The 20,700-nt window shown below is 39.6% G+C and overlaps 1 protein-coding gene across 5 annotated transcripts in view; it reads right to left on the bottom strand.

The window, feature by feature from the left end:
• The window catches only part of LOC129695419 (coiled-coil domain-containing protein 171-like), a 254,013-nt gene that overhangs the window by 49,466 nt on the left and 183,847 nt on the right, over positions 1 to 20,700 (bottom strand). For all 5 annotated transcript variants that reach the window (XM_055632349.1, XM_055632347.1, XM_055632346.1 and 2 more), the window contains exon 23: positions 7,629 to 7,760. In XM_055632349.1, the coding sequence (XP_055488324.1) occupies positions 7,629 to 7,760 (132 nt within the window). The remainder of the gene's footprint in view (positions 1 to 7,628; positions 7,761 to 20,700) is intronic.

The raw sequence follows: 20,700 nt of genomic DNA, 5'->3' as shown, positions 1-20,700 counted from the left end.
TGCGCTACTGTGCCACCCATGATTAGTAAATTTACAGATTATTCTAAAATAGGTCTCATCATAGACAATGAAGAAGATTATCAAGATTGACACCAGGATCTTGATCAACTAAGCAAATAGGCTGAGAAATGGCTAATTGACTTTAATTCAGATGTGTGAGGTGTTGCATTTTGGTAGGTCAAACCAGGCAGGATAGGACCTTCATTGAGAATGGTACGACCTAGGAGAGTGTTGTAGAACATAGGGATCCAAGACTAGAAGTACATAGCTCCCCAAAATTGGCATCGCCAGTAGATAGGGTGGTGAAGAAGGCTTTGGCATGCTGGCATTTATCTGCCAATGGATCTAGTATAGAAATTGGGATATTATGTTACAGTTTGTACAAGTCTTTGGGGGAATCGCACTTGACCTTTTACAATTGACCTTTAACAAGAAGTTAATGAGAATGTGTCCTTTGCGGTACCTCTACTTAATCCACTTTTGAATGAAGGGGAGCACTTAAAGAAAGATGATCAAAAGATTAAGCGATACTGTCAGTATCTTACACTTCCTTAAGACACTGATGGCTGCAAATCTGGTCAAAAAGGTACAAATGTCTCAAAATCATTTTGGTTTTAATTTCTATAAATGTGGGGCTTAAGCAGTTTAAATTAATAAACTGTTAAAACTGCTAAAAATTGCCAACATTTATTTATTGGTGATTGTAGCTACAAATTCTAATCCCCCCAAGGGCATGCATTAGGCTGATGATTAGTTCAATCACTGGTGCTTTAATGCAAAGTGCAGTCACACTTCAAGACCAAGGTAGTCTTGTCTGTCTGAAGGGAACTGCAGCAGACTCAGGAGAATTGGGAATCCTCCATTGGAGTGAACCTGAGCTCTGTGTCTTCCTGTAGTGTGGTGACTAGTTCAGACAGTTTAGAGCCAAAATACTAAAGCTGTACTGCAACCATTCAAACTATGTGCCGCCTAAATTTCAGGGAAAGACTTGTAGACTACTGAAGGCAGACTCAAGTGCTGGCTTGGTCTGGTTGGGTTGTAGAGAAATACTAATCAAACTAAAATTTAAAAGTTAGACACAAAGTGCTGGCGTACCTCAGTTGGTCTGGCAGCATCTCTGGAGAAAAAGGGTGGGTGACGCTTCGAGTCGGGACCCTTCTTTAGACTGAAGGGTCTCAAGAAGGGTCCTGACCCGGAAGGTCACCAGACATGCAGACTGACCTGCTGAGTTACTCCAGCACTTTATGTCTATCTTTGGTATAAGCCAGTCTGCAGTTCTTTGACTCCTCAAATTACAAGTTTGACCACGCCAACACCTCTACGTCCTTAGAGGCTTAGGACATTTGGCACGTCAAAAAACAAACTTTCGTTCCACTGACTGCATCTACACTTCATGCTGCCTCGACAAGACCACCAGCATAATCAAGGACCAGTAATTCCCTCTTCTCCCCTCTCGCATTAGGCAAGACGTACAGAAGGTTGAAGAGACATACCTCCAGGTTCAGGGACAATTTCTTCCCACCCGTTATCAGACAACTGAATCATTTTCACACCAGCTTGAATGTGGTCCTGACCTCCCAAATATCACATTGGAGACGTTTGAATGATATTTAATCGGACTTTATCTTGCACTAAATGTGTACCCTTTATCTTTTATATGTACACTGTGGACGGCTTGATAGTATTCATGTATCGTCTTTTCTTTGACTGGATAGCACGCAACAAAAAGCTTATGGGGGAAATGGGGGAAAGATAGAGTTATGGAGGAAAATGCTGTAGTTATATGGGCAGTTTCTTACTTTCTACCTTGATTCTGACTCTCTAATTTTCTATACCTCAGTTAGGTCACCGTCAGCCTTCTCCAGTTAAGGAAAACAAACCCATCCTCCATTCCAGGCAACATCCAAGTGAATCTCCTCTGCACCCTCTCCAGTGCAATTCCATCCTTCCTGTAGTGTGGTGACTAGAAATTCAGACAGTTTCCCATTTGTAGCCAAACTAAGTTTTCTTAAAGCTGTACTGCAACCATTCCGCTCTTATATTCTATGTGCCGCCTACTTTCCTCACTACCTTCAGGGATTCTTAGACTTGTAAGCCAAGTACTCTTCCTCAGTATTCCTCAGGTCCTGCTATTCATTGTGTATCTACTAACCTTGTTAGCCTTCCCAAACTTGATTACCTGACAGTTATTAGAATGAAATTCCATCTGGCATCACTCTGCCCATTTTACCAACTGATCAATATCTTCCTGTAACCCGAGGCTATCCTGCTCACAATCAGCAACAGCGCCAATTTTCTTGATCATATTGAATGGTCCAGAAGATTTAGTCAGATGGGATCCATGGTGAGTTAGTAAATTGAATTCAAACTTGCCTGAGTCAGAGAAGACAGAGGGTAGTGACGGAGCAGTGTTTTTCACACTAAAAACCTATGACAAGTATTTTTCTGCAAGGATCAAAGCTGGGACTCTGTTGCCTGTAATATTTGTCAATATGCAAGATGAAAGTTTGGGAGCTCAGATCAATCAGTTTGCAGATGACATGAACATTGGGGGTGTTGTGAATAGCAGAATGTTGTTAAACAATACTGCATGGTATAAATAATTTGGAAATGTGGCCAGAGAAATAGCAGACAGAGCTAATGCATGTGGGAGGAAGAAGGGAAGATGAGAGGACAAATGGCGATATGCTGAGAAATATTGATGTTTAGTTTAGATATACAGCGCGGCCCCCACGGCAACCAGCGATCCCCTGCACTCTAACACTATCCTGCACACACTAGGGCCAATTTACAATTATACCAAGCCTATTAGCCTGCAAACCTTTACATCTTTGGAGTGTGGGAGAAAACCGGAGATCTCGGAAAAAACCCACGCAGGTCACGGGGATAACATACAAACTCCCTACAGACCAGCAACCGTAGTCAGGATTGAACCCGGGTCTCTGGCACTGTGAGGCAGCAAATCTACAGCTGCACCACCGTGCCACCCTAATACAGAAGTATGTTGGGGTGCATATATATAGCTCGCTGAAAGTGACAACGTGAGTGTATAAGGTGGTAAAGAATGGCATAAATAGAACAGGAACGGGCTTTTCTGCCCATGATGTCTGTGCCAAACATGGTGCCAAGACTAAATCTTAGCTGCCTGCACATAATCCATAACCCTCCATTACATGCATATTCATATGTTTATCCAAAAGTCTCTTAAATGTTTATATCCTATCTGCCTCAACCAGAATAAGCAATATCAGCCCTCTTTTCCCTAAGGTCAGTGACTGGCACTCTTTTAGCTTCTTGGGATTGTTTTGCTCTGGTCATTTTTCGGGGCAATGGATTAAGTGCAGGCAGATAGGATTCAGTTTGGCTACATATCGGGCAAGGGATGGTAGTGAGATACCGGAGTTGGGTGTGGCATTGGGCAAGAGAGGTGCCAGTATACACTTGACATGCTTGTGGAGGGATTGTTCTGTTGTAGAGAGACACAAAATACTGGAGCAACTCAGTGGGTCAAGCAGCATCTTCTGCTGTGCACTCCACTGACCATCTCTAAAAGAGCACACTGTTTTGCTGAATAGTATTTCTTGGAACTTTTCAATGTTATTACTTGCATATGATTCATGCATAATTATTGAGGCAATAGGCTAAATGGTGTAGTTAGCATACTCATGCTTATAATTGTCACGAAAGCAGTATTTTAGTTCATTAGAAATGTTAGTAAATAGTACTGCATATATACCACTAATGTTGGGGTGGGAGATTGCAACCTTCACGTGGTCCGCCCTGTTTCGACTAATGCAATCAACCCGACGTGCACAAACAAGATCAAATAGAACAGCTTGACCTACAACTATAGGCTGTGCACGTCATATGCAAGAAGAACACTAAGGTTGACCTTCGGGGTCGTGCAAATCGCTATTGTGAATAATGCTTTTTATAGGCTAGGGTAGGCGGGCAAGGGGGATGGGTTTATGGAACCTAGGGGGTGGTGTCCCGACAAAGTCTGGGAACACTGAACTAGAGGATGGTTGGTTTCTGGGTCACACTTAATAGAAGCAGTTGCTGTCACAATATCTAGAATAGCCAAGGCATAGAAGGCTAAGAATCAAGTTCTGATAAAGTCAAATGATCAGATATATCCGAAGACAGCATGGGAAGTTAGAGAAGAAATTGCAGGCCTGGCTGAGATATATGAATTATCATTACACACAGGTGAGGTGCTGCAAGACTGGAGGGTGGCTAATGTTGTGCCCCTATTTAAGAAGGGCTGCAAGACAAAGTCTGGGAGTTACAGGCTCAGGTCCAGATTCAAGGAAAGTTTTCCCCCATCTGTTATCAAGCAACTGAACTGTTCGCTCACCAACCAGAGTGTATTCCTGACATCCGATCTATTCATTGGAGACCTTTGAGCTATCTTTAGTTGAACTTTATTTTGCATTGTTGGTGTTCTTTATCCTTTATATGTACACTGTGGACGGCTTGATTGTAATCATGTATAGTCTTTTCTTTGACTGGATAGCACAGCACTCCACAAAAGTTTTTCACTGTACCTTGGTACACATGACAAAAATAAACTAAACTAAACGTCTAGGGAGAATTCTGAGGGTTAGGATATTTGGAGAGACATGGGCTGATTAGGGACAGTCAGCATTGTTTTTTATGTGGGAGAACATGTCTTACAAATCTGATTGAGTTTTTTTGAAGTAACCAAAGAGGTTGATGGGGGCAAAACTGTAGACGTTTTCTATTTGGACTTCAACAAGGCATTTGATGTTTCGCATGGTATGCTGCTCTGGAAGGTTAGATCGCATGGAATCCAGAGAGAGCTAGCCGACTGGTTAGAGAATTGACTTCAAGGAAGGAAGCAGAGAGTGATGGTGGAAAGTTGTTTATTTGACTGGAGGTCTGTGACGAGTGGTGTGCCTCAGGGGGTTGGTTCTGGGCCCAATGCTGCGTGTGGTTTATATCAATGATTTGTATGAAAATAAAGAAGGCATGATTAGAAAGTTTTCAGATGACACTAAAGTGGGTGGTATCGTTTATAGCAAAGATGGTTATCAAAAATTATAGTAGGATCTACGGTACAGTGGGGGGCTAGTAGAGCTGCAGTGCCAGAGACCCAGGTTCAATCCTGACCTTGGGTGATGTCTGTGCAGAGCTTGCACGTTCTCCATGTGACCACATGGGTTTCCTCTGGGTGCTCTGGACTCCTCCCACATCCCAAAGACATGAGTGCTTGTAGGTTAATTGGCCACTGTAAAATGTCCCTAGTGTGTAGGGACTGGATGAGAAAGTGGGATAATGTAAAATTAATGTGAACGGGTGAACGATAGTTGGCGTGGACTCGGTGAGCTGAAGGACCTGTTTCCATGTTGTATCTCTGCGCTAAGCAACTTGATCAACTGGACACGTGGGATGAAGAATGGTCAATGGGAATTTGATGCAGATAAGTGGGAGGTACATTTTGAGAAGTCAGACTACGACTGGAGTTTCACTGCGAATGGCAGGGCCCCTGGGGCAAGTGTTGTTGAGCAGAGGGATCTAGGAGTGCCGATGCATTGTTCTCTGAACATGGTGCCACAGGTAGAGAGGGTGGTCAAGAAGACTTTTGGTACACTGGCCATCATTAGCCAGGGTATTGAGTATAGAAATTGGGATGTCATGTTACAATTGTACAAGACGTTGGTGAGGTCGCATTTGTAGTATTGTGCTCAGACTCAGTTACCCTTCTATATGAAGGATGTTGTTAAGCTGAAAAAAGTGCACAGTAGATTTATGACAATATTGTTAGTGTTAATATCAGACATTTGGGGGTACTTGACAAAATGGAGGATTTATGTTTAAGAGATCTATAAAACCTGCTTGGCATCTTTTGCAGAAAATCTGCAAGACCAGAAAGTCTGTGGCCTGGGAAGGGGTTGATGTCCAGATGGCCTTTAATTGTTAATATGTATGAGATTTTGCAGAAGGAGTTAGGTCCTGTTGCAAATGCATGCTTGGGATTGGTTGGGGAAATGATGGGATACAATTATGTTGCAGAGTCTTCCTGCCACTAGATTGGCCCTGTGATTGGTCCAGGAGAGGAGCCTCAACAAAGGTGTTTACTTTACCTGGGGATAATGTTTCTTTACTTAACAGAAGTGTTTTCCCCGAAGTGCTATGTGCTGAAACTATGTTATGTGCCATTATATGATTGGGTTAGTATTTTGCAGCCCTTATCGACAATTGGCTTGTAGGGGTTGCCCCACCCCCATGTATTTTCGCGCCAATGGACTGTAAGGGTATAAAAGAGTGGGAGCACATTGGGGGCGTGCTGATCTTCTGGGGTGTGTGTTCTATTTGCGCGAGGCTGTTGGACTTGAGTAAGTAGTGACTAGGATTGGACCCGCGTTATTGGACTAGGTATTGTATTGGTATTGGTATTGTGCACAATAAAAGAGAGTCGGATTTCCAGTGCTCGTAGTCGATGTTTGACTGAACCAGACTGGGGGTAAGTTTAGGACTGGAATTACATTTGGACCTGAGGGCTTGAGCTACAGGGAGAGGTTGGGCAGGCTAGGACTTTATTTCGTGCTGCATAGGAGGATGAGGGGGACATTTTATAAAGATGTATAAGATCATGAATGAAATAGATAGTGTGAACACACAGAGTCTACTACCAATAGTGGAATCAAGAACCGGATGACAGTGCTTTAGGGTGAGAAGGGAAAAATTTAATAGGAACCAGAGGAGCAACATTTTCACACAGAAGGTGATAGGTATATGGGACAAGTTGCCATAGGACGTAGTTAATGCAGGTACTATAACAACATTTAAAAGACATTTGGACAGGAGCTGAAAGATATGGGCAAAAATGTGAACATGTTGGATTAGCATTGATGGGGGCATTTTGGTCAGCATAGGCGTTTGGCCAAAGGGCCTGTTTCCTTGCCGTATGTCTATTAATGTGATGTTTGAAGGGATTTGATAAGTAGCATGGCCATATTGGGCCAATGGATCTGATTCTGCTCTTATGACTTTCTGATTCTTTATGTTCACACCCATAATCCATAACCCCAGATTCACCAGAAGTCTCCATGGTAAATGAGCTGTTCATTTGTTATTTAAATGCACTGTACAAAAATAACACAATGATATCTACATCATATTCTTTCATACAACATTGTATTGTAAGGGAATATGACATACATACTATGTATGTAGAATAAAATAATTTTGATCACGTATACTGCGATGGTACATAGTGTGCCACACCCTGTGCAGTAAAGTAGTGTGGCACGCACTATGTGAAGAAGACATATTTGCATATAAGCTCCTGTTCCTTTTTCTGCATTCTGAGATTTTGTATCACAGCTTGCTAACAGTGGTATTTTCATATTCATCACAGCATTTCCAGTAACTGCTTTGCTTAAATTACCATGCAGAATAGGGCAAATCAGGGTCAGTTTATGTCAGCTACTTCAATCTGGGGAACTTCACCAGCCTTTGTTTCAAGGCATTATGCAAAGAAAACTGACATTAAGGGAGCTTTAACTGACAGCAAATGAAATCAATCAGCGAATCACAAAGCCATAATAAACAATCAGCTCCCAAGTTTAAGATTAACTCTGCACAGTGTATCAGATCCTAACCTGCAATGATGTAACCTCCAGGCCATCCTTTGGCCCTTTCGCTACCAAGGTCTCCAGCTGCAGCTTAGGGAGCTGCAGGGTAAAGTCATTCCTTGCTGTCACAGACCATGACAGTGAGATCTGATCTCTGACCTGCGAAAGAGAAAACAGCATCAATGGTAATTCCCCTTCAGACACATTAACTGGAATGAAGTGGGTCCCCTCGAGCCCGCTGAGTGGACTTGCATTGATCGGTAGGACTGAAATCCATGAATAAATTTAAGACTAATTGATTTTTTTGTTGCAAATAAATCAGTAATTCAGAACAGCCACTGAGAATTTTAAGAAGATAGTGTAGTATTATTTGATTGAATTTTTGTTAAAGTTACCAAGAGCCTTTCGTAAGTCACTAGAATACTTTCCTTAAACCTTTGAGCAGTTAAATTCTTACAACCAGGTCTACAACAAGCTTTACAAAGCACTATGGTTAAGCAGTCTCTAGGCCATGTCCTTGCATTTAAAATTCTTGCACAGTAAAACATTAAAGACCAGCACAAGTTCTGCACATGCAGTAACTGTGTTTGATCATGTAGGATTAAATAAGCAAGCTGTTAGTATCATAGTGCCACCCTGTGGTAAAATACAATTTCTTTCTACAGCTTACAATTCCTTTCGCAGTGCAAAATAAGTCTCACTTAGGCTAGCAGGATTTTGCAGACAGAAATTTTCAAATTTATTTAAGTATTAACTTTGCTTCTTTGACCACCTCAACCAGAGGGACAGACTTAAAAAAACCCTTTGGCTAAGTTTGACAATAAATGGGTCTTGTAAAATCTAATGGAAATTGATTTAAGTAAAACATTGAAAAATATTATTTGTAGATAAGAATCTTATCCAACATGAATAGAAATGTACTAAAGAAGACAATTATTTATTTTGGATAGTGACTAAAAATATATATTTCTTTCAAAAATGATCGTGCATGTATTCTGTAGAGTTAGTTATTTGTAAAATACAATTGAAAAATCATCAATGGGAATCTTACCTTTTTTATGATTGTGACCAATAAATACATTGCATGGATTAGTGATCTGTTAATATTCAGTTATTTTAGTACTTAGCTTTATCTCATCAAAATTAACCCTGGCCTATATTATTCAAAAATACAAACAACATTCATCAGTGGCTCTTCATAAAAATCATTCATACTCCACACCTTTTAAAAATGCTTTTCTTCTACACTAAAAGCTTTAGGTACATTCAAGCTAATATGGTGCTTTCAAAAGAATTACCGTCATACTGCACAGATATGAGGGTATTAATTTCACTGTTAAATCAGGACAACAAATATATAGAAAAGCAGAAACACCGTGATCGATTGCAACATTTATTTGCAATACAAATAGATTGCACAGATTGCATCTGTCTATTTCCAAGAAGTTGATCAAAATCACGTAGCATATTTTTAGGAAGTGGACGTCATTATATATTATAAATATAAAAATCTCATCATTTATAAAAAGTGGGCAAATGCACATATGCACATAAAATTCAGCGATACATAAGCAATCCACCAGATGAAAAAGGCTGCTTGATTAGCAATTCAAATTTACATAAATGCCATAAATATAAATGTTGTGTTAGAATATCAGGAATTCTAGATGAATATAAATTATGTCAACACTTTCACGATATATGGCACATTTGGTGAAAGGGCAGTAAAACCCATTACTGCCTTATTCTGCATAACTTCCCTGCAGCATCGTGGAGCAGTATAAAATTATCTCTTGCTGCCTATTTATCATGTTTCAAACATTTGTAAATAAAGCGTCCAAGTCTGTGACCTAGTGGGATAAAATTTGAGTGGACTTGGGTGGCCTGCTCTGCCTTGCATTTCTTATTTGCATCATTCAAGTTTATCAAAGTAAACTGGGTTAAAGACACATTTACATAAAAAGATTGAAACTCACTCTGGACATGAAAATGAGCAGAGCGCAGTAAATGGCAACAGTCTTTTCAAAAACATTACTTGTCAGGCTGATATTCAATACACTACTGCACAACCTTTTATTGACCGAATTGCAGAAATAATTAATTTATTTGTCCAAATGCTGATTTATGTCCCTGAATATTCATATTAATCTATTTCACTACTGTTCCTTGCTCCTTGCTTTCTACAAAAGATCCTGAAATAATTTTAGTCTAAGTTTTACGCTGATGCAACGGCAAATTAATTATAATTTGCAATGTAACAAAAGTGTACAAAATAAGAAACTCCTTTGTGACAATTACAGTGGACTTGCTAAAAGCTATAATAAAAGGGAACACATTTTTCCTTAATATGTGAAAACTAGAAATGAGAATTTAGGAATATACCAGCATGTAAGTATTTTTTCCTTTCATTCCAATTTTAAAATAACCATAAAAAATTAGCAAACAATTATTTGATTGAAGCCTAATTATTATTTTGTTCACTGCTGTTAATACAACGGTGATTAGTATGATTGAAGATAAAATGCCTTCCATACAGTGTACAATAAAACGGATGTGCTCAAATCATATTATTCATTCAGATTATAGCTGGCTACATTATGTTTTGAAATAATTAAATTTCCAGAAATAAATATGCGAGCTATTGAATATATAATTATTAATAAAAGGCACATCTAAGGTTTATACATTTTATTGCAAACACTCCCCAATTATATACACAAAGACAGTACTTTTCCAAAGTGTTGTCCCATTTATTGAAAAAAAACATTGATTTTTTTCAAACAACAGCAAGTATGCATAGTTGGATTTATCTCTCCTGCTGGGCCACCATGCACATACATACGTTCACTATTACCTAATGTAGTGGGACCAAAGGGCTGCCAGGGTTGGTGGTCGACGCTAATATGATAGTGACTTTTAGATAGGCATATGCAGGAAATGGAGGTATGTGGATCACATGCAGACAGAGGAAAACAGTTTAATTTAGCATCATGTCGACCAAAGGGGTAATTCCTTCTGCTGTCCTTTCTGTTTTAAAAGTCTAAAGTGTGGATGAGCACTTTAAAAGGAATAAAGATGCCAAATTTGGATTAAACTAGTCCACTTTGAATATTGATGATTTTATTGCATTTGTGATTGTTTTCCCTGAATTCATCAAATGTAAAATTTTAAATATAATGAGGACTTTTCTCTCTCATTTATGTGAGCTGTCACAAACCACTCGTATCTCGAGGCAGAAAAAGAAACAGTATCGTGATGAGCAGTCTTAGTTTTGATTTTGAGTGTTAGCCGTTTTTCAGTGTTTTTGTAATCACACATACAGATTACCACAAACTATTGTGCAACAGGTTTTGATTCCTGCTACAGTGAAGTGATTTTTGCTCAGCTTCGTTCTTTGGATTTTTACTCTAACCTCTACAATATCAATTCACCAACAAAACCACAATCCCACTTTACCCTATTTGAACAGCATTTTGTGTACTCAAACATGTAATTTTTTAATGATTGAACTACATGAAAGGACGTCTTTAGGTTTATTATTTCCATGCTAGTTGCACTTAAAGAAAATTCCACTTCTCAGCTTTTTGGTCCATGGCCCTTTGGGTTAAAGCACAACTGCTCATCCGGGCACATTTTAAATGTGATGAGGCTTTCTGCCTCCACCATCCTTTCAGGCAATAAGTTCTAGATCCTCACTAACTGTTAAGTGAAATAATATTTTTTCAATTCCCCTATAATTTCTTTACTAATTAACAAATCTATGCCTCTTATTTCTGTTGTAGGAATTGCTTTTCCTTTTTGTTTTATCCTGTGTATCGCTTTAGATTTTACCATGCCTCAATTCAACTTTCGCTCGTCTCTTTTGTTCTAAAGAAAATAGACCCCCACTGGAGTCACTTCCGACCATTCTTACTGTCTCCGACTACATTTTATCTGTGTTTGCTTTGTTGTTACCTTCTCCAAGCTAACAATGATCTATTCTAAATTTTCCATGATCTCCATTCTCTTTGTCCTGTTTTCACACCTTCCACTTCTTTATCGATGTATCTCCCTCTCCCCTGACATCAGTCTGAAGAAGGGTCTCGACCCGAAATGTCACCCATTCCTTCTCTGCAGAGATGCCTGCCTGTCCCGCTGAGGTACTCCAGCATTTTGTGTCTTTTCCTAGCTATTGTTCTCCAGCCTGACAATAATCTTGTCAATCCCTCTCCATCTCCTCCAGTGTTATATCCTTCCTGCAGTGTGGTGACAGTATCTTAGTTATGGCCCCACCAAATTTCCAGACTTGAAATCCTAGAGAACCTGAGTTCAACTCACACACAGCAGCCATAAACTTTCATTCAGCGGGTATACCAGTGTTTAAAATGAGCAGCTAGTCTAAGTAATCATAACCATAAAACTGTCTGTGAAAGCTCATCTGGCTTACTGATGCACACATTTGCTAGTCGAGCCTACATGTGACACCAGCCCAACGGCAGTATTTTTACATACTACAGTTGTATATTTATATTATATTCCCTTATAACACAGAACTAAGGAGGCTATTCAGCTCATCGTCTTTAATGCATTTCGTTGTCTCTGTACTGTACACAGACAATGACAATTAAAATTGAATCTGAATCTGAATCTGAATCAAGTCTATATCAGTTATCAGAGCACAACTAATAGTCCCATTGCCCCCCATCTCTCGATATCTATTTTCACACATGCTGCCATCAGGTCCCTTCGGATTGTCCAGTTGGAGTTATTTATAGCATCCAGTTAACTTACCAACATACATATGGGATGTGAGAGTAAAGCATAACACCCAGAGAAAATACACTGTGAGACAAAGTTCCACGCTGAAAAACTCCACGCACAGTGAGCCCGGATACGAGGAGCTATGAAGCTGCACCCCAACCTGCACACCATTGTGCTGCCCTGTAGATTCCTAAATAGGTTTACACGCATGTCAATTAGGGATCAGCAAGCAATGTTGGTCACATTCACTTGGATTCTTCATCCTTAAAGTTACTACCCAAGTCATTCTTTGGAAAAAAAAATATGGAAATCATGCTGATCTTTTGTAAAGCCCTGCCCTGTCTGGCCTCAAATTAAGGAATGTGTTTAATAATGGTTGTCACAGTATAAAGAAGGGGAAGAAAAGAGTGAAGGCCCAAAGGAGAGTTACAAGAATGGTTCCTGGGATGAGGATAGATTAGGGAAGTTGGGACTATTTCCTTTGGAGATAACTGAGGGAAGCTTTATGAATAATATAAAATCATAGAAATGTACAGCATAGAATTCTGCGCTTATGGACCATCTCTTCCATAAGGACTATAGTGCCTTTCTATGCTAATCCCATTTGCTCATGTTAGACCCGCATCCCTCTTGACCTTTTCCAAGCCAAGCACATGTCCAAATGCCTTTTAAACGTTGCAATAGTATCTGCCTCTGCTAACACCTTTGGCAACTCAATCTAAATATTCACAAGGGCTTTGGACAGTGGGAAGCTGTTCATGTTGAGTCAAGAATGAAAGATCACTGCTATAAAATAAAGGGGTGGGAGCATTAAGAGTGATAAGATAATTTTTTTTTTTTTACTCAGCTTAAGTACTTGGCATGTTTAATAGAGGCAGGTTCTATTATGGGCTTTCAGAGAAAATTGGATACAAATACGGTGCAGAAAAACTGCAAGGTTTTGGAGAAAGGACCAGTATGTGGAACTAGAGAATTGCTCTGGTGGAGAGTTGGTGCATCTATGAAGGCTCTGAGATTCTATACCATGTTCCGTGAAAACAGATGAAAAGCACTCATTCATAAACATACACATCTTTAGCCTCTAAATCCTACATTTTTGGTTCCTAATAGGATCCAATCTTTCTGTTCTTTTTTTTTAAATATTTTATTTTATTAGAAGTAAGTACAGTCATATGGCACCAAAGTGCCTAATATATATTTTCATAATACATTTTATGTACAACTTCTTTTTGTTTTTTTTGTTACATTGAAAAAAGATTAGAATAAGAAAAAGAAGTTAGATAGTAAAGGATAGAAAGATGTGAAATATATAGTGTGTGAAGAAAGAAAACGAGTAAATGAAGAAAGTTGAGAGAGAAAATAGAGAAAAGAAAATAAAATAAAAAAGAAAAGGAGATCATTATTTATAATCTTGACCAACCCTCGTCCAGTCCTGAAACAGTTATTTTTTACAATTGTGTTGCACCATATGATTCCAAAAAAATGACGAATGGAGACCAACTCGTTATGAATTGGTCTGATTTATCCATTAGGAGGAATCGCATTTCCTCAAGATGAGCGGTGTCCAACATACTTGCAATCCACATTTTAAGCGTTGGTATTGATGTACCCTTCCAAAATTTAAGTCATAATTTTTTTGCTATTATCAAACCATAGTTAAGGAATAGATTTTGAGATGTGTTCAACTTATTCCCATCTTCCATTACACCAAATATAATCATTTCAGTATTTCTGTTCTAATCCCTTTTTGAGTCATATTGTCATACAGCATGGTCAAACTCATCAATGCCAATACGATGTCTTGTGAAAGCTAGTCCCACGTGTTCACGTGGCCCATATCCTTCTAAACCTTTCCTATCCCTGTACCTGTCCAAATGTCTTTTAAATACCGTTATAGCACTTGCCTCAATTGCCTTAATTTAGTTTAGTTAGAGATAAATCATGCTTTGGCCCACCAAGTCCACATCAACCATTCACACTAGTCCAATGTTATCCCACCTTCTAGAAACTTTCTACAAACTAGGGGAAATTAAACAGAGGCCAATTAATCTACAACCCAAATGTCTGGGGATGTGGGAGGAAACCAGAAGACCCGGAGGAGACCACGTGGTAACAAAGAAAATGCGCAAACACCACACAAACAGCACCCAAGGTCAGGATCGAACCTGGGTCTCTGGCATTGTGAAGCATCAGCTTGACCATCTGTGCCACCATCTGGTAGTTCCTTCCATATACCCACCACCCTGAGTGAAAAAAGTTGCCCCTTGAGTTCCAATTAAATCTTTCTCCTCTTATCTTAAACCTATGTCTTCTGGTTCTTACCCCTTCTCTGGGTAAAATACTGTGTGTTCACCCTGTTGGTTCCAACTGTTTTGAAGCCTCATCATCTGGCACTGGTTAACCCCAATGTGGCTGTTTTCAGTCCATTTCTTATATTCATATCAATAAAACTGGTCATTTTTCATATTCTATCTGTTCTATCCCTTTCCATATGAATGTTAAATCCAACTGAATCCACTATTCCCTGCTTACTCTCACAATGCCACTTTTTCAGTTGCCAGCTTAATTCTATTGCTCCATCTCTCCAGTTATGCTCACTTCACACTAATTCAAAGCGGTCCCTTGAACAGATTTCAGGAATTCTGCTCCTTCTATATGTTCATCCATTTAGTATTGTCTCCGTTATTGTTAAGGTTGTTGAAAACTCCCATTTATCACAGCTTTGTTGTTTTGTATTTCTCGGATATTTGGCGCACAGTTGTCTTCCTTTGACCTTTAACTTTTAGGGCACCTATAGTGCATTCCCATCAATATAATTGCTTATTCCCGATTAAACTGAAACAGTGTTCATCTGTCCTCACCCCCACAAGTGTTTTCTTAACAAATATTGCTAAATCTCTTCCTTTTACAAACCAACTCTACCCTACTTGAGAAGTCCATACCATGTGGGTGTTCAGTTGTGCTCAAGGAGGAAGGGAGAAAGTTCAGATGCAGACTAGTGGGGAATGGAGAGGGTGAAGGTGGACTTAGAGGGTGGTAGTTGATCTAGGGAAAGCGGGAATGATGGGCAGATAGAACGGTATGCGTGTGTGGGGGGAATAGGACGAGGAGCCAAGGGATAAGAAACCCAGGGGCGTTTAGGTGCCTAGTGATGAGTAGGCAGAACCAAGTTGGGGGAGGATACTACATCCAGGTAACTGATGTAGAGAGAGGATGGGGGGTGGAATAGGTGAATAAAGGAGAAAAGGGAGAGATAAATTAGGGGGGTCGATCGGACTGTGGAAGGAACACAGGGGTATGGTTTGCATGACAATGGAAATTTCAGTTTTCTCACCATTCAGTTACAGGCTACCCAAATAGAATGCGAGGTGCTATTTTTCTGACCTACATCCCATTCTTCTCTTTCTATCTTTATCTGTTTCCCCCAGCCTCTGTCTATAACCTCCGGTCTCACTCCCCTCTGACTCCATCTGTCCATTATCCTTAATTAATGTGGTTCCATTTATCATCTCCAGTGTTTAGTTCTACTTTCCCCTCCCCATTTTCCACCTGACTTCATCTGCCCATCATTCCCACCTCACTTGGTTCTGCCTATCACGTACCAGCTCTGCTATCATCTCTCCTTTTCACCTCTGTACACCGGCTACCTTCCCTTAACACTCTCAGTCATGAAGCAGGGTTTCGAGCAGAAATCTAGAACATTCCTTTACCTCCACAGATGCTGCTTTTGACCTGCCGAATTTCTTCAGCAATTTCTTGTTTGATCACAACATCCTAGGCTCTGATACCAAGAGGCATGTTTGTGGCCACATCAATACCTATCAAATGTTCTCTCACTGTATTTCTTCTGTAGTTTCTATCCCCATGCTGTTCCTGAGTCAATGATGCACCCTGGTCCTAAAGACTTAATTCTGGCTGTATGTTGGAGAATATTACTTTAGTGTTCAGAGGTGATATTGGTTAAAAGGAGTGATGTATCCCTTGCTTGGTCTTCCTAATCTGGTGTATATCAACCAGATCCCTCTCAGTTCCGTTTAAGCTGTGGGTGACCACTTTCTCGAACATATATCACAATCAATCTCACAAATGCACCAGTCATAACAGTGATTATTTAACTTCTAATATCAAAAATCTGAGCCGTTCCCAATTGATGACTCGTGGTTGTCCAGCATGGGAGAAGGATTCTCCCACAACTGACAGGTCATTCAACAGGACTAAGGAGTCATAGACTCTATTTATTAGATGAATTGAAATCATCCACTCCAGTTCTTGTGATTTTTGAGTCGACTGTTGAGGCCAATGCTACAGGTCAGGCTATGGTATTTGGTGCAATAGACAGGTGAATAGTTTTGGAGGTGGACTACTCCTTCTGCCACTTGGGCTTCTTGTGCTCCCAACAAATGGATGAGTTTCTTAATGCCATCCTGAATGTTTCTGAGCTCCCTACTTAATACAGAATTCCTCTGAGTAAGCAACAATATTCTGCAAATTTTCCTAATTACTTACTGTACTCTATACTTGCCTTTTATGAAAATGCATTGGGATGCTTAATGCCTCTGCAACTCAGAGCTCAGCAATCTCTCACCATTTAGGCGAGTGATTCCCAAACATTCATAAGGATTAGGAATAGAAGTAGGCCATTCAGCCATCAATCCGATGCGGCCATTCAGAAGGATTGTGATGGATCTGACACTAAATTTAATTCTATATTCTTACCCGCCCTTGATAACCCTTCACCAACTTGCTTATCTAGAATTGAAAATACTCTGCATTGAAAATATTCAAAGATTCTGCTTCCACTGTACTTTGAAACTCACAACACTCTGTAAGGAAAGAAAAGTCATTCCATTCTCTTTTTGAATGGGTGACAGCTTCTTGATTCTCTCCACATCCACATTCTCAAGACCGCTCGGTAAGTATCTTATGTTTCAACAGGTCCCCTCTCACCCTTGACTCTTCTTAGGCCCCCCTTGGTCATGGCTGACCATGGGTGTCTCCAGGGTGTTATTCTCTATATGGAGGACACCTGTGCGTGACTTTAACGTGGGGAGACTGGTGCACAGACAGCCATCCCACGGTCCTTGACAGATCTGGGTCAGGATCCAGTGGCATGGAGTCCAAGACGACCGGAGACCCTTTTCTGCTGCAGCCTTCATCTGCCTTCCCAGCCGTTGTTACACTCCACTATGGTCAGCCGTCATCCTCTGTCTGTTCCACTGTTGAGGTCTTGGTTGGATTGCTCTTTATCAGAGACCTCCCCCTTGACCGTACCGCCATGGGTGGCCCTACCAGGAGCATAGCTCCTGACGGCATCGCTCTCAGGATCTTAGGTCCACACAATTTTCTCCACCACGACAAGTTAACAATCCAGTGACTACAAATCTAACCTATCTCCATAAAGGACAATTTGCCCATTCCGGGTATTAGTATCAAACTACTTTCAAGCATTCTTCCTTAAATAATGCAAGTAACGTTCTATGCAATACCATCTATATGGTCTCATCCTGTTTAACTGGAGCATACCTAAGCGATTGAAGTGGTCATCTAGACACTGCTTAAATGTTGTCAGCAAACCATTTCCTACCACTGTTTCAGGCAATGCATTTCAAGTACTCACCCTCAGGGTGATGAAGGACCCCCCCCCCCTCCCCTCCCTAATAACCCCTCTGGGTCTCTTCACATTTACCATATACCTATGTCCTCTAGTTTTACATTACTATGACATGGGGAAAGGTTTCCTGCAGTCTATCCTATCAATACCATCATCATTTTATGTACCTTAATTATGTCCCAACCTAACTTCTAGCCTCGCCAGTCTCTCCCCACAAATAACACATTTGACCCTAGGCAACATGCTAGGGAATCTTCTCTATCCTCTCCATCGTTATCACATCCTTCCTACAGTATGGTAACCAGAACCGAACGCTATACTCCAACTGAGGTCTGACCAAGGTTTTGTAACGTTGGGGAATAACTTCCCTACTTTTGTATTCAATGCTCCAATGAATGAATGTGGGTACAGATGATCTCCACACTTGTAGGGGAGAGGTTGCAATACTAGAAAATGTCTCGTAACATGAAGCTGCTTAATCTGTACATGTCAAGAAACAAGAGTTGAATAATAAATTATTATTTATTTGCTTTTTCACATAAATTCTGTGAGAGTGAAATTTCTTGGGTGGTGATTTGTGTTTTCTTTACTGGGAAGTTCTATTACACAAACAGTTGTAACACGGTGGTCACCCATTTGGACTCCCAAACAAATTGTTTACCTGTGTTGCCACCTTTTAGGATCTCGGAACTTTTATTTTGGAGTCCCTCACTCTAATACCCCTTAAGGCACAATCTCCCCAAATACATCTTCTCTAATTTGTCTGGATTAAATATCTGCCATTTTTCAGCCCATTTCAGCAAAACATTGATGTCTCTCTACAGCGTAAGACTTCCTTCCACACCATGAACTTGCCCTGGATCAGAGGCTAAAAAACTTTGAACTTTTGAACTAATCTGTCAAGAGGGATATTGTTAAAGACTCCACTGAAGTCCTTGTAAATCTTCATCTTTATTTCATCATTCTCATCAATACACGTTTAAATGCAATCAAATTTGTCTAATAGGATCTTCACTAGACATAGTCATAAAGACTTTTATTGATTAGTCCTTATCTTTAACCTCCTTAATTATTGTATTTATTTACCTCCATCTTAAAAACATTGAAATATTTCCCTTCCACTGCACTTCGAGCAAGAGAGTTCCAATGACTGGTGCAAAAAAAAAAACAAGCATGGCTTGCAGAATGTTTTATATGGTAATGTTTCACTTCACAATAAGAAAGCCACATTAGAAAATACTTATTTTCTTGTTAAAGAGCCCTAACTTCCTTTCAAAGTGATCTTCCAGAATGTGATATTTCCACTTACAAAACTGTTATGCCCTGCACCTAAGAATCCAACTTTGACCCTCACGACAGTAAGAGTCATATAGATTAGTTTTTGTCATGACATTTTATTTAATAAATCCAGCCAAATAATATAAACATTGGATTTAATGACAGAGCACAACTATATTTACACCCTGGCTCCTTTTATATGTTGATGAAATGCATTGCCAGTAATAACTTACTTAGCAGTCAGTAAGCTCCTGAAGCAAAATCCAGGACTGAGAGAAGGGAAAGTGCAAAACAATGATTATTTCTTAAACATCTCAGAAGAGCTGATCATTGCTTCTGAGTACAATTCTAAAGTCCAATTAAAAAACAAAACAAAGGCATGTCTTGTATTAAAAGTAATTTATTTTATGGGAAAACATGTTTACAAAATAACAGTCAGGTTTCCTTTCTCTTTTATGGAGAGCTTCCTTATTATTCCAGGCCTTTGGCTTGAGAAATTGGGATTTCACATTTCCCCCGTTACATTGCTCAAGTACAAACAATATTTTGGGCTAGCAAATACCTACTAGAAATACCGTGATGCAATTTTTATGGAAAAACTGGGTCTTGAGTGAACTAGTTTTTCATGCTCTGGGCTGGATACAAGGCATACTGGATGAAGGAGAGGACATCTCCTCGGAGACAATTGGACTTATGTGCATACAAAATTTGAGCTGGTAACAATTATCACAAAAATGAACGTGTTCAGCAAGGGTACACTCATCTCTAGTTCTGTAGTAAATGTATAATTAAATATTAAAATACTTCTGAAAATCTTTCTTTAGCCTTTTTACAGAAATTCAGGCTGATAAAAGGAAAAACCCAAACCACAAGTGATTTTTTTTGCTGTCTCCATCTCACTGCTACAGTCAATAGATCTAAATATTTTACTGCACCCAGGCCAATTTATTGTTTGATGTTTAAAATCTCACCAAAAATCAAAGAAAATTCATTAAATCTGAGCCCTCCAATGAGTTGCTATCATCTTTGAAAGTTGAGTTTAACTGCAATATTGATAATTCTCTTTTTTCTGTGACAACAGCCACCAGGGAAATGTTTGGTGTCAGAATACAAAGAAAGATTGCCAATAACAGCAGGGAACAATGTACATATGACACCAAAGACCAAACAGTGTGGTATTTTACACATTCCTTCCAGTCAATAATATCTGACTTATTACTCAGCTCTCTCCCACAGCTGACCTTCTTCAAGCAAAATAGATGATATCCTTATGATATGCATTTCTATTTTCAACATTAAAGAGCATATACTTGAACAGATTTTGTATGAACATGCATTTACTGCGTAAGCTTTATTGGAAAGAAAACATTTGCTAAACTTAATTTAGACTTCACATGCATAGCTGATTTGGGAAACCTGCATGGCAAGCATGGCATAAATAAATATATGTAACTACATATTTCAGTCATG

The sequence above is a fragment of the Leucoraja erinacea genome, chromosome 3, assembly GCF_028641065.1.
Source record: "Leucoraja erinacea ecotype New England chromosome 3, Leri_hhj_1, whole genome shotgun sequence".
Classification (NCBI taxonomy): domain Eukaryota; kingdom Metazoa; phylum Chordata; class Chondrichthyes; order Rajiformes; family Rajidae; genus Leucoraja; species Leucoraja erinaceus.
Note: the sequence above shows the minus strand (reverse complement) of the source record. Positions and strands in the feature narration are given on the sequence as shown.